We start from the raw sequence: 12,797 nt of genomic DNA on the forward strand, positions 1-12,797 counted from the left end.
AGAAACATTTTCAATTAAGTCTCCATTTAATGTGTTAATAGTTATATTATCTGGGGATTGGGAACGAGCCCTTGAAAACGTCATAAATTTGGTTTTCTTAGTATTTAGCACTAACTTAAGGCCATTTAGAGAAACTTGAAGCTGCTGAAAGGCCAACTGAAGGTCATGCATGGCTTGGTTCAGTGAAGAGGCAACTGAATAAATCACAGTGTCATCTGCATAAAGATGCAGTTTAGCAGTTTGCATGTCCTTTCCAATGTTATTTATGAATATAGAAAATAAGAGGGGGGCTAAAATCGAACCTTGAGGAACACCCATAGAAATTTCTAAAAAGTCTGATTTAAGACCATCTATAAAAAACACATTGCGTTCGCTCTGTAAGATAGTTTTTGAACCAAGTAATAGCTGGGTTTCCTATACCAATGTTTATTAATCTATCTAGTAATAGCTTATGGTCAACAGAGTCAAATGCTTTGGACAGATCCACAAATAGTGCAGCGCAGTGTTGCTTCTGGTCCAAGGCATTTATAATGTCATTTAATAGTAGCAAAGTTGCTGTAACAGTGCTGTGTCCAGCTCTAAAACCTGACTGTACATCAGTTAGAATGTTGTGCTCTGCCAAGTAGTCTTTTAATTGACAGTTTACTTGAGCTTCCAAAATTTTTGCAAGAATAGAGAGCTTGGAAATTGGTCTATAATTGTGAAGATCTGAAGGGTCACCACCCTTTAACAAAGGAAGCACATAGGCTGCTTTCCATATTTTAGGGATTGAATTGGTCTGCAGACTACAATTAAAAATGTATGCTACAGGTTTAGCTATAAATTCAGCTGCAACTTTTAATAAAAAAGGTTCTAGATTGTCTGGTCCTGCTGATTTTTTTGGATCAATAGCTTTAAGAGCAATACAGACATCCTTTTTAAGAATGGGTCTAAAAACAAAGGTTTTCAGTGGTGTTTCAGAGCTGGAGTTGGAGCACTGATAACTAGATTTGGACTCATTGAAGATACAGCCAGCTGATACAAAGTAATTGTTAAAATGACCAATTATGTCAATTTTGTTTTTAATTTCAACTGAATCTACAAAAATATGTTGTGGGAGACTTGCAGACGAAGAATTGGAATTAGACAGAGACTTAATTTGTTTCCAGAATTTAGCGGGGTTATTAAGATTTTCAGACACATTTTTAGATAGTAATCTGATTTAGTTTTTCTGGTCATGCTTGTGCATTTATTTCTTAAGGTTCTGAAAGCAGTCCAGTCAGCAGTAGAATTTGTGGCTTGAGCTTTTCCCCATGCCACATTTCTTTCTCTGATCTTATGACTTAACTCTTCAGTAAACCAAGGGTTGTTCCTCCCGCTGATCCTAAATTTCTTTACAGGAGCATGCTTATTACAGATAGCTGAAAAGGCATTATGAAAATATTCCCAGGCATGTTCCACATCAGGTATCTGACAGACATTTTCCAAATTACAATTGTACAAATCATGAATAAAAGCCCATTCATTAAAAGTTTTAAAACACCTTTTAAAAACATAACGAGGTTTATGTTTAGGTAGTTTTGTGTTTCTTATACAAGCAATCGCACAGTGATCACTGACATCATTGCAAAAAACAGCAGACGATGTATATTTATGTGGCATGTTTGTAAGAATGACGTCCAACAGTGTTGATTTGCTATGATCTCTCGGGTTGATACGTGTTGGGGTGTCAATAAGTTGTGTGAAATTTAGAGAGACAGATAGGTCTTTAATATTCTCAGAGGCAAGGGAAAGCCAATCCCAGTTAAGGTCACCCATTAGAATTACTTCGGAGTCCTTAAAGTTTAGCAGTACATCATAAAGAGAAGAAATAGTTTCTTTTATAGCCGTGGGTGGCCTGTAACAGCCAACAACAGTCAGGTGTGTGCCCTTGTATAAATTTACTTTCAGTGCCAGTAGATCAAATTGTTTGGCTCTACTTACTGACAATTTCACTGAGCTTAAAAAATTTGATTTCACATACATAGCGACTCCACCTCCTTTACCTAGGCGATCTGCTCTGAAAATATTATAGCCATCGATAGCAATCATATTGTCTGTAATTGTAGATTTTAACCAGGTTTCTGATAACACCATGATGTCCATATCAGTTGCATCTACCCACAGTCTTATCATGTCCATTTTTGGAAGGAGACTTCTAACGTTAAAATGCATGATTCCAAGTCCGGATCTGTTTTTGAAGTCACATGGGGAATATATATTTTGTGGTGTATCAGGCCCAGGATTTGGCTGTACATTCCCAGATAACAGCAAAAGTAGTAAGACAATAGCTTTGGTATTCCCAGTGTGTTTTTCATCACAGTCATTGGCTGACGAGTGTGATGATAGTCCATGTTGCACAGTAGAGTAGTTTTTTAAGACATTTACTATTAACAGCTGTAGCGAGGGGCTCATTTGTGTTAAATGGTTGTAGAGTGTTTGTTGCTGTGCAGGATGGATAGGCTGGTGATAGCTGCAGGCATCCTTAGTTGGAGAATGAGATATTTGCAATGTACTCACCCATTTATGATCATCAATAAATGGGGATGGCCTTGACTTAAATCCATCATTAAATGCTGTGAGTATTAAAAATAGTAGAAAATGCATTGTGCTTTCATAAAAATAAAAACATAAAACATAGGTTGAGCAAACAAAAGGTTCCAAGGGCTCACTGTAGAGTTTAGGGAATCTTGTAAAGTAATCTGAGATCTAAATACTATTGAGCCACTTTGGGGTGTTTTGGAGGAGCGAGTCAGGAAACATTTTCCTCCACCGGCATCACGTTGTGACCTGGCCACTATCCTGCAAGAAGAATGGCTTAAAATCCCTCTGACCACTGTGCAGGACTGTACAGGGGTTAGACAATGAAACTGAAACACCTCTCATTTTAGTGTGGGAGGTTTCATGGCTAAATTTACCAGCCTGGTTGCCAATCTTCAATAATTGCACATTGAACCAATAAGAGCAGAGTGTGAAGGTCCAATTAGCAGGGTAAGAGCACAGTTTTGCTCAAAATATTGCAATGCACACAACATTATGGGTGACATACCAGAGTTCAAAAGAGGACAAATTGTTGGTGCACGTTTTGCTGGCGCATCTGTGACCAAGACAGCAAGTCTTTGTGATGTATCAAGAGCCACGGTATCCAGGGTAATGTCAGCATACCACCAAGAAGGATGAACCACGTCCAACAGGATTAACTGTGAACGCAAGAGGAAGCTCTCTGAAAGGGATGTTTGGGTGCTAACCCGGATTGTATCTAAAAAACATAAAACCACGGCTCCCCAGATCATGGCAGAATTAAATGTGCACCTCAACTCTCCTGTTTCCACCAAAACTGTCCGTCGGGAGATCCACAGGGTCAATCCACGGCCGGGCTGCTATAGCCAAACCTTTGGTCACTCGTGCCAATGCCAAACGTCGGTTTCAATGGTGCAAGGAGCGCAAATCTTGGGCTGTGGACAATTTGAAACATGTATTGTTTTCTGATGAGTCCACCTTTGCTGTTTTCCCCACATCCGGGAGTGTTACGGTGTGGATAAGCCCCAAAGAAGCTTACCACCCAGACTGTTGCATGCCGAGAGTGAAGCATGGGGGTGGATCAGTGATGGTTTGGGCTGCCATATCATGGCATTCCCTTGGCCCCATACTTGTGCTAGATGGGCGCGTCACTGCCAAGGACTACCGAACCATTCTGGAGGACCATGTGCATCCAATGGTTCAAACATTGTAACCTGAAGGAGGTGCTGTGTATTAGGATGACAAGGCACCAATACACACAGCAAGACTGGTGAAAGATTGGTTTGATGAACATGAAAGTGAAGTTGAACATCTCCCATGGCCTGCACAGTCACCAGATCTAAAGCGAGCCACTTAGGGGTGTTTTGGAGGAGCGAGTCAGGAAACCTTTTCCTCCACCAGCATCACGTCGTGACCTGGCCACTATCCTGCAAGATGAATGGTTTAAAATCCCTCTGACCACTCTGCAGGACTTGTATATGTCATTCCCAAGACGAATTGATGCTGTATTGGCCGCAAAAGGAGGCCCTACACCATACTAATAAATTATTGTGGTCTAAAACCAGGTGTTTCAGTTTCATTGTCCAACCCCTGTATTTACCTTTGTATTGTTTTTTTTTATTAACTCTCCTGGGTGTCTTGGCATTTTTCAGGTTTTTTTTATTTATTTTTGCACAACTCTTGGTATGTTATTGCTTAAAGCATAACACTTGGCCAGGATATTTGTTTTGGACTGAGTTCTTATTCTTCTTTTTTTCCGATGCCTTTTAAATTAAATAGAACAATCTGTGTCGCTATTTTAGCCATTATTCTATTATTCAATTGTAATTCAGTTTCTCATTTTAATTTTGTTTTTATTCCATGGTATTAAAATATCTTCAAAAAGATATTTTATTGTGTCTGCTTAAGTGATTTTTCTTCTTGACAGTAAATCTACCAATTTGGAAGCATGAAAAATCTAATAATTTTTCTTTTTCTTCAAAAAGAGAATTTATTCACTAAAACTGGCATTTGGGATTTGTGGTGCTCTTAGAACGCAGTTAAAGCAATAACAGCTATTAACTCTAGCACACAGGTGCTGAACTCCTTGGTTTTGTTCTTTAGCTTTTTTTCTCCACACTAATAGCCATTAGAGAAAGAGCCACAGAATATACTTTAACAAAAAATATTTTGTTAATCTTTAAAAGAGCTTTTTTTTGTTGTCCATGTGTGGAGCAAAAAGCCTGTTAACTCCCCTTGTCTGACTTGGTTCCCCGTTACTCTTGTTTTAAAACTATCTCTTGGATCTCTAGTTGTGAAAGCAGCTGCCGTTTGTGGATGTTGGAACACTGAGTATCTGGCTGTTTTGCTGTTAGTCTAGAGCAGGGGTGACCAACATGGTGCCCGTGGGCACCAGGTAGACCCCAGGACCACATGTGGTGCCCTCAAACCTGTTCAAAAAACCTTCCAATGAGCCACATTTAAAATGCTATTTCATTCAGTTGCTCTTCTTTTTTAATTATACTTGTATTTACATAGATTTAAAAGCATTAGAAACATGTTTATATTACATGAAGTTAAGGTGAGCTCTTAGTCTTTAGTTCAAAGGTCAGTACAAGTAGCCCTTTGTATGGAACAGTACCATTGATGTAGCTCTCTGTTTCTAAAAGGTTGGTGATCCCTGGTCTAGACTGTGGGTATGGAAGCATCCATGTTTCCCACAGTATTTTCAAGTAGCCCTGTTGTCTAGGGTAAGTGGAGTAGTAGCATTCCATTTGCGCCTTATTGTCTTCACGAGTCCATTGCCTTCGTGTTCCAGTAGCCAATTTGTCAACAAAGTGTCCTGGTTTCTAAACACTTGATGCAGACCTTGTTTGACCGGGAGACGTCTGAGCCGGTATGGTTCTCTGTTTATGTGCTCTCATCATGTATATGAGGTAGGCAGTTAGCCTTAATGGTCTTGCCCAAGGACCAACACTGGATGACACACTCCCAACTGAGCTATCCAGCTGGCTATAGATCCCTGACCATGCAGATTTTTCTGTACTCAGTTTAATAAACTCGGGAGTCTGTTATGAATATCATAACATTTGTACAAAGATAAAATTATTTTTAATACAATTTAAACTATTTGTTTTAAATGGAAAATTACTTGCAAGAAAAATTAGCAGGCAGTACACACTCCAGTCAGCACTGGCTTTATTAAAATAAAGCCAGTGAGGAGAGTCCCATCCATTCGAGTAATGTTCCTGTTTGCAACTTGTAGGAGAAAATGATAAGAAAACTAAGACAGATCGTTCCTGTGGTCAATGTTCATGTTTGTGTTGGGGTGATGGCAATTGCAGCACTAAGTCTTCCTATATGCTGATTCTGATTTTGGTCAGGTGTATCGCAAGGCATCGTGTTTGTCTGAGCAACTCTTCAGACTGTCCACAGTACGAGTGCGTTGGCCGGCCGCCAGTCTGCGACAGAAACAGCATGGAGCTGGCCTGTGATACAGACGGCCTGGTGCATCGCAGTCTGTGCCATCTCCAGCAGGCCGGGAAGACACTGGCCTACATGGGACACTGCCAGGTAGGGAACACAGGGACACCTGGTAGTTCTGGGATATTTTCAGCAGTTAAGTGGTTGTTATTCAGCTCAACCAATAAAGATGTCGTTGCTAACGTCCATGCAGACCAATATAAATGCCTCTTTGCTCCTCACTCCAGAGGAAAGCCTGCTCCCAGAAGAGAAGACAATGTAAAACACAATTTTAAAAGTATGCAAATCGTTAAACTCTAAATTGAAAATTCAATTTTTTAATATGGAAAAGATTAAAAAAGATTTATTTTTTTTTAAAGTTACTCTCCAAAACCTTTTGTTGATAAATTGTTTTCAAATTTCCATTTACAAAACATGTTTGTAACAATATTGGAACAAAATTCAAATCCAAATTGTTAAATGTATGTAGCTTTGGAAGTTACATTGATGCCAATCTGTAACAAATTGATCAGCGGCAGTGAAATTGCCGCCCCTCTACACGCCTTCTAAATGTAACTTTGAAATTATGATTGATTTCTCCAGAACTTGGAAAACTAACCTAAACTCTGTCCTCAGGAGGCCTGCAAGAAAACAAACAAAGTTTGCGGTCACAACGGTGAAACATACAACACTGTGTGTGAGGCTTTCTCTGACCGTGTGGCTGTTGACTATGAGGGCCACTGTCGTGCCGTAGGGGCCTTGTCTGATACGGCTTTAGATTCAGTGTGCAGCGAGGTTTCGTGTCCACCGATATCTACGGCGGGCTGCCAGCCCATCATTCCACCAGGTGAGTAGAGAAACACCAAACAGTAGCTAGAACACTACAGAGCGCAGCAGGAGCCCTGACATCTGACTGCTTTTGCAGGAGCCTGTTGTCCCATATGTGCTAGCATGCTGCAGATCCTCTGGAGCCAGAAGCAGATGAACACTTTCTCAAAGGTATGAAGTGCTCTCAAATGTGCAAATATGAGAGGATGTAATTTCTCAATGCACCCACTTGGGGGCTAATGCACCATTTAATGAGATGAGCCAACAATTACAATTACATAACTATCAGCTATGAATAACTGCTCTTGGGAGTCTACACATCCCTGTTAAAAATGCATGTTTTTGAGACTTAGTCCATGATTTAAATTTTTTTATAAACTTTGTCCAAATCTAATGTACTATAAATCCTGCACACTGTGATGGACTGGCCACTTGTCCGGGGTGGAACCCGCCTCTCGCCCAATGGCCATGCAAACGTGTGTGTGTGTGTGACTTGTTTCCCAAGTTCCACACACACACACACATGCACACGTTTGCATGGCCATTGGGCGAGAGGCGGGGTCCACCCCGGACAAGTGGCCAGTCCATCACAGTGTGCAGGATTTATAGTTTATATACAGCAAACCCAAACTGCGTTGCATTGGCAGATTATCGGAATCAAGATCCAGGTCTTTCAGGTTTGTAGCATGATCCTCGCAGGAAGAGACTCCCATAACTCTTTTACTGTTAGAAGCCAGCTTATGTAGCTTGAGATTTGAACAAGCTAACATTTCCTGCGTCCTTCTCAAAAGGCTGATGGCATCCTCTGCCAATAGCCATTCACTGCGGGGGAAGGGCTATTTCCGAAAACGTGCACCTTCATGCGGTAATCTGTTACCTCTCCTTCAGGGTCGTTATTCTTGAACCAGAGAAACCGGAGAAAATTGCGGTCTTCCGGTTTCACAGTGAAACAGTAAAACATTTGCTGTATGTCTACTGAAAAGGCTATTGGTTCCTTTCTGAACTTCAGAAGAACCCCGATAAGGCTATTATTGAGGTCAGGTCCTGTCAAAAGTACCTGGTTTAAGGAAAGTCCGTTTTGGTGTGCGTTAGAGTCAACCGCTTACAAGCTTGAGTGACTGTAAGCGGTTGTCTGGAAGCCGTGGTCGCCATGTCCTGAAAGGAAGAGGAGCGACCCAGTTGTTCTTTTCATCCTGGTATACTTCTCTGTCCATGATAGTAAGGAATTGAATGTCCTCTATTGAAGGAGCCTCCAAATCATCATCCTTTGTTTGGTGAAAGACATCAACATTAGAGCCTGCACAAATGATGAAGCCTTTGTTTAAAGAAGAAACTGAGATGGGGTCATCACAGTGATATTGTTCTTTAACTGTGTAACTCTTTGGACATGGCTCAAATAGAGAGGGGCGTCCATTTTTTAAGATGTTGGTATAACAGGAGGTCACCACAGATGGCTTATGAACATCTCCATACATCACCAACAATCACCCAACCCAAATCCAGTTTTGGGCATATGGTGCATTATGCGGGCCATTTACTTGTTTTCTAGCCTTATGTACTCTGATAATGTCTCTGCCTAACAAGAGCACAATAAGGGCTTGCTCCTCAAGCTTGGGGATATACTTTGCAAGGGGTTTCAAGTGGCTATGGTTCAATGCCACTTCGGGTGTCAGGATTTCCGAACGATTATTTGGGATCTCGTTACACTCAATTAACGTTGGTAATGAGAGCTGAATGCTGCCATCATTAGCCTCGACCATGTAACCACAAGCCTGTCTGCCTTCTGTCTCCATAGTTCCAGCACAGGTTTTCAGGAAATATGGTGTGGCTATCCCAGATACATTGAACAGATCAAAAAATTCAGACCGATATTTTACTATTTGTAAAAAATCCACTTCTTTCCATCCCTGCACTTATGAAATGCCTGTGTGAATATGGGTCAGTGTCTGGTTACAAAATTAACGAGACTAAGTCAGAAGCCATGATGATTTCAGGCACCTGGCCTGAACAGCTAAATAACAGTGTCTCCTTTCGCTGGTCCAAACAAGGATTTAGATATCTGGGAATTATTATTACACCTAACCCCACTCAGCTGTTTGAGGCCAACTATAGCAAATTAATTAGACAAATAAAAACTGATGTGACTCGCTGGGAGGTCCTTCCCCTTTCTTTAATAGGTAGAGTTGAGACTGTAAAAATGAACCTGTTGCCTAGACTTTTGTTCTTGTTTCAGTCCCTTCCTGTAAAAGTACCTGCCTCTACTCTAAACACGTTAGATAAACTAATTTCAACATTTATCTGGCAAGGGAAGAGGCCGAGGGTTAGATTGAAATGCCTTCAATTACCTAAGGAAAGAGGAGGACTGAGTCTCCCGAACCTTAAAAATTATTGCCGGGCTGCCCAAATAAATGCAATTGTGGCGTGGCTTGAAAATGACCGGGAAACAATATGGACTCAAATAGAGCAAGATTCAGTTAAAGCTGTTCCTCTTTCTATACTGCCATTTATTGATACAAAGTCAATTCAAAAAATTAGAATAAAGAACGAATGGATAAAACACACGTTAAAAGTATGGACAACAGTTAAAAAATTGCTCGGGGGACCGGAGTCCATCTCAAGGGCCATGTTAATAGTAGGGAACATAGAATTTCCTCCTTCGGTGTGGGATAGGGGGTTTAAAAGATGGGCTGATAAAGGTCTCTGTACAATCAATCAACTCTTTATAGAAACAGAATTCAAATCATTCTCTCAACTTCAAGAACAATTCGACCTCCCATCAAATGATTTTTATAGATACCTTCAGATAAGACATTATATCACAAGTCATAAAGAAAGGCATTTGGTCAGAAAAAAACCAAATGAGATAGAAGAGTACTTTATCAGTGTAATAGAGAAGCATTTCCCAACAAAAAAACACATATCTAATATATACAAAAGGTTAGTAACTGACACATTACAAAACACGAACAATATCAAGGAAAAATGGGAATTAGAATTAAATGTTATAATTGAAGACTCTATATGGGTGGATATATGTACCGACTGTCATAGGGGAATTAGCAGCCAACTATGGAAAGAATTTGACTGGAAAGTGAAGATCAGATACTTTAATACTCCCTTTATCATCTCCTCATTTGTGAAAAAACCTAGTGTAGCACTATGTTGGCGAAATTGTGGAAATATTGGAGACACCACACACATTTTTTGGGATTGTCCTGTAATACAGGGATTTTGGGACAATATTAGAAAGGAAATACAGGGAATATTGAAAGTAAAGGTGATGCCTGAACCTGTGATGTTTTTGTTGGGAGCCATACCTAAAAGTAAATATAACACAGATCAGAGATATATACTGAGGGTTCTTTTATTGATAGCAAAGAAAATGATTACTGTGCACTGGAGAGATGTAAAACCACCAACTATAAATCAATGGGCCCAGAGATTGAAACATGTTTACATAATGGAGCAAATGACTGCAAGCCTGCAGCTAACTATGGACACTTTTATACGAAGGTGGACTTGTATTTCAGAATATCTGGGGGTCTGATGGAGAGGACGAGAGATTACTAAAAGGAGGGATCTGATGGAATTCCTCATTGGGAAAGGGTACTGCTTGGCCACAGATTACAGATTGTGGATATTGTCTGCTCTGCCTGCTGTCATAATTGTAAAGACATTTGGTATTTTGTGTTTGTTGTGGTGTGTACTATTTGAGTTTCTGTCAGGAAATGTTATGTTATGTAAGATTTATAAAATGGTTAAATAAAAAGTTCTAAAAAAAAAAATTCAGACCGTGCAAGTGATCTATTACTTTGATCATCCAATATTGCAGACATCTTAACTGCAGCCTCGGGACAACTAGCAGGAAATACTTTCACAACACTTATTTTAGAACAGGAACATCTGGAGATCTCCTTGCCACAGATTTTGGTGCATGTCGTGGAAACAGCCTCTTCCTTCTTGTCATTTATTCTCTCCCCACCGTTCTCTGATATAGGAGAGTCTGGGGTGTTCGACCATGGTGCAGTCCCTGGATGTAGGACTGTAACATGTTTTTTACTTCCACACTCTGTACAGATTATATCTTCTTCACAGTTCCTTGCCAAATGTAGAGCTTTGCAACACTTAAAGCAAATCCCATATTTCTTTAGAATTGCCTTTCTTTCTTCAGTGAGCATCCTCCTGAAAGTTCTACATTTAGAAAGAGGATGAGGTTTGTTGTGTAGCACACAATATTTGGCTGAATCATCTGTTATGATGGATCCACTTGCAGATGGAACACCGGTTTGAGCAGAGCCACACTGCTGTTTAGGTAATGTCTTAGTAAAAACCCTGGTCTTCAGTACAGCGAGAGGCTTATGACCATCAGTTCTCAGGACTTGCCTATGGTGCTCAGTTGAATCATTATTCGATCTCGTCAGCATAAAACTAGGATCAGTCCTCATCTTTGCTTGATTACACACAAAGTTCACAAAGAAGCTGAATGAAGGATAGAGAACCTTGTGTTCCTCTTTATATTGAGTGAGTTCTGCATGTGGGTTAAACACCTTAAGACCATGACAGAACAACACTCTGGCCAGACAAACCCAGCAGACTCACTCGAGAGGGCACTCTCCTCCCACCATGAGCAGCTTCAGATGTTAGGTTTAGTTGTGCATTCCATGCAGGATCAACTGCCGGGACTGTCTGCTCAGATCAGTCAGCTGTCCGATGCAGTGCACGCTCTCATGCACGCCCCCGCTTCCGTGTCACCTAGTCATCCGCCCAACCCCGCCTTCACCTGTCAGTGAAACCTCCTCACACCGCGCCCAGAGATGTTTTCTGGGGAGAGTGCAGACTGCAGAGGATTTTTATTTCAATGTCTGCTGGTTTTCAACCAATCCCTTCGAACATACGCCCAGAATGAGGCAAAGATCTCGTATGTCCTGCGCCTTTTGACTGGGAGAGCCTTAAGATGGGCTGAGGCTCGTTTCCCCGATTGCCGTCAGTTTGGCTGTACTTTCAACAACTTCGTGCAGGAGTTTAAAACAGTTTTTGCGGCTGAGTCCGATCCAGTGCAGCAGTCCCGTCAGCTCCTGGCTCTTAAACAACGCGGTCGGCGCACATCAGACTTCGCCATAGAGTTCCGCACCCTTGCTGCTGCAGCTTGTTGGGAACTGCGCGCCTTAAGATCTGTGTTCTTTCATGCTCTCGATGAGTCCCCCAAGGACAAGCTAGCTTGCCTTGAGGAACCCGACTCACTTGATGAGTTCATCGCCCTAGCCATACAGTTGGATAACCGCTTACGGAGTAGGAGTCGTGTGAGGACGGAAAGATCCACACGGCTGGCGGTTCCTCCTCTCCCTGAGCACGTTCCACTCCTACCCGCTGCAGCTCCCCCCTCTCCTCCGGAGCCGATGCAGATAGGTCGGGTCTGTCTTACACCTGAAGAGAGGCAGCAGCGCATGAACGCCAGACAATGCATTTATTGTGCCTCCCCCGATCACTTTATTAGAACCTGTCCGCGTAAGCCAAAAGATCAGGTCTGTCGCCAGTAGTGGGTAAGCCGGCGGACTCACTTAAATTTTCACATCCCACATCTCCCCGCCTTTGCCTACGAGCGACTATTACCACGGCTCGTAGAAGTTTTTTAATTTTTCCGCCCTAGTAGTTTTGGGCTGTGATTTCAATCTGTTGGATCAATCCCTGGTTCAACAGCTTGGGATCGAGACGGTGCCGCTAACCACGCCTCTCCAGGTTTCCGCCCTGGATGGAGGAAGCCTCCCGCAAATAACCCACCAAACCCAACCCCTGGAGGTTGTTATATCGGGAAATCACCGTGAGCGGATCCCGTTTTTCGTCTTTCCATTAAAACAAGCTCCGCTTGTCCTCGGTTATTCTTGGCTTCGAGAACATAATCCGCACATTAACAGGGCTGAGCAGCGCATCGAATCCTGGTCCTCTGCATGCCATTCACGCTGCTTACTCTCCGCGGTTCCCTCCAATCCCTC

General features: G+C 41.8%; 1 protein-coding gene across 2 annotated transcripts in view; it reads left to right on the forward strand.

Moving 5' to 3' along the window:
• Positions 1-12,797, forward strand: part of reck (reversion-inducing-cysteine-rich protein with kazal motifs) — a 187,806-nt gene that overhangs the window by 140,806 nt on the left and 34,203 nt on the right. For both annotated transcript variants that reach the window (XM_036125404.1, XM_036125403.1), the window contains exons 17-19: positions 5,901-6,090; positions 6,616-6,826; positions 6,905-6,978. In XM_036125404.1, the coding sequence (XP_035981297.1) occupies positions 5,901-6,090; positions 6,616-6,826; positions 6,905-6,978 (475 nt within the window). The remainder of the gene's footprint in view (positions 1-5,900; positions 6,091-6,615; positions 6,827-6,904; positions 6,979-12,797) is intronic.

Source organism: Fundulus heteroclitus, chromosome 21 (assembly GCF_011125445.2).
Source record: "Fundulus heteroclitus isolate FHET01 chromosome 21, MU-UCD_Fhet_4.1, whole genome shotgun sequence".
In the NCBI taxonomy this organism is placed as follows: domain Eukaryota; kingdom Metazoa; phylum Chordata; class Actinopteri; order Cyprinodontiformes; family Fundulidae; genus Fundulus; species Fundulus heteroclitus.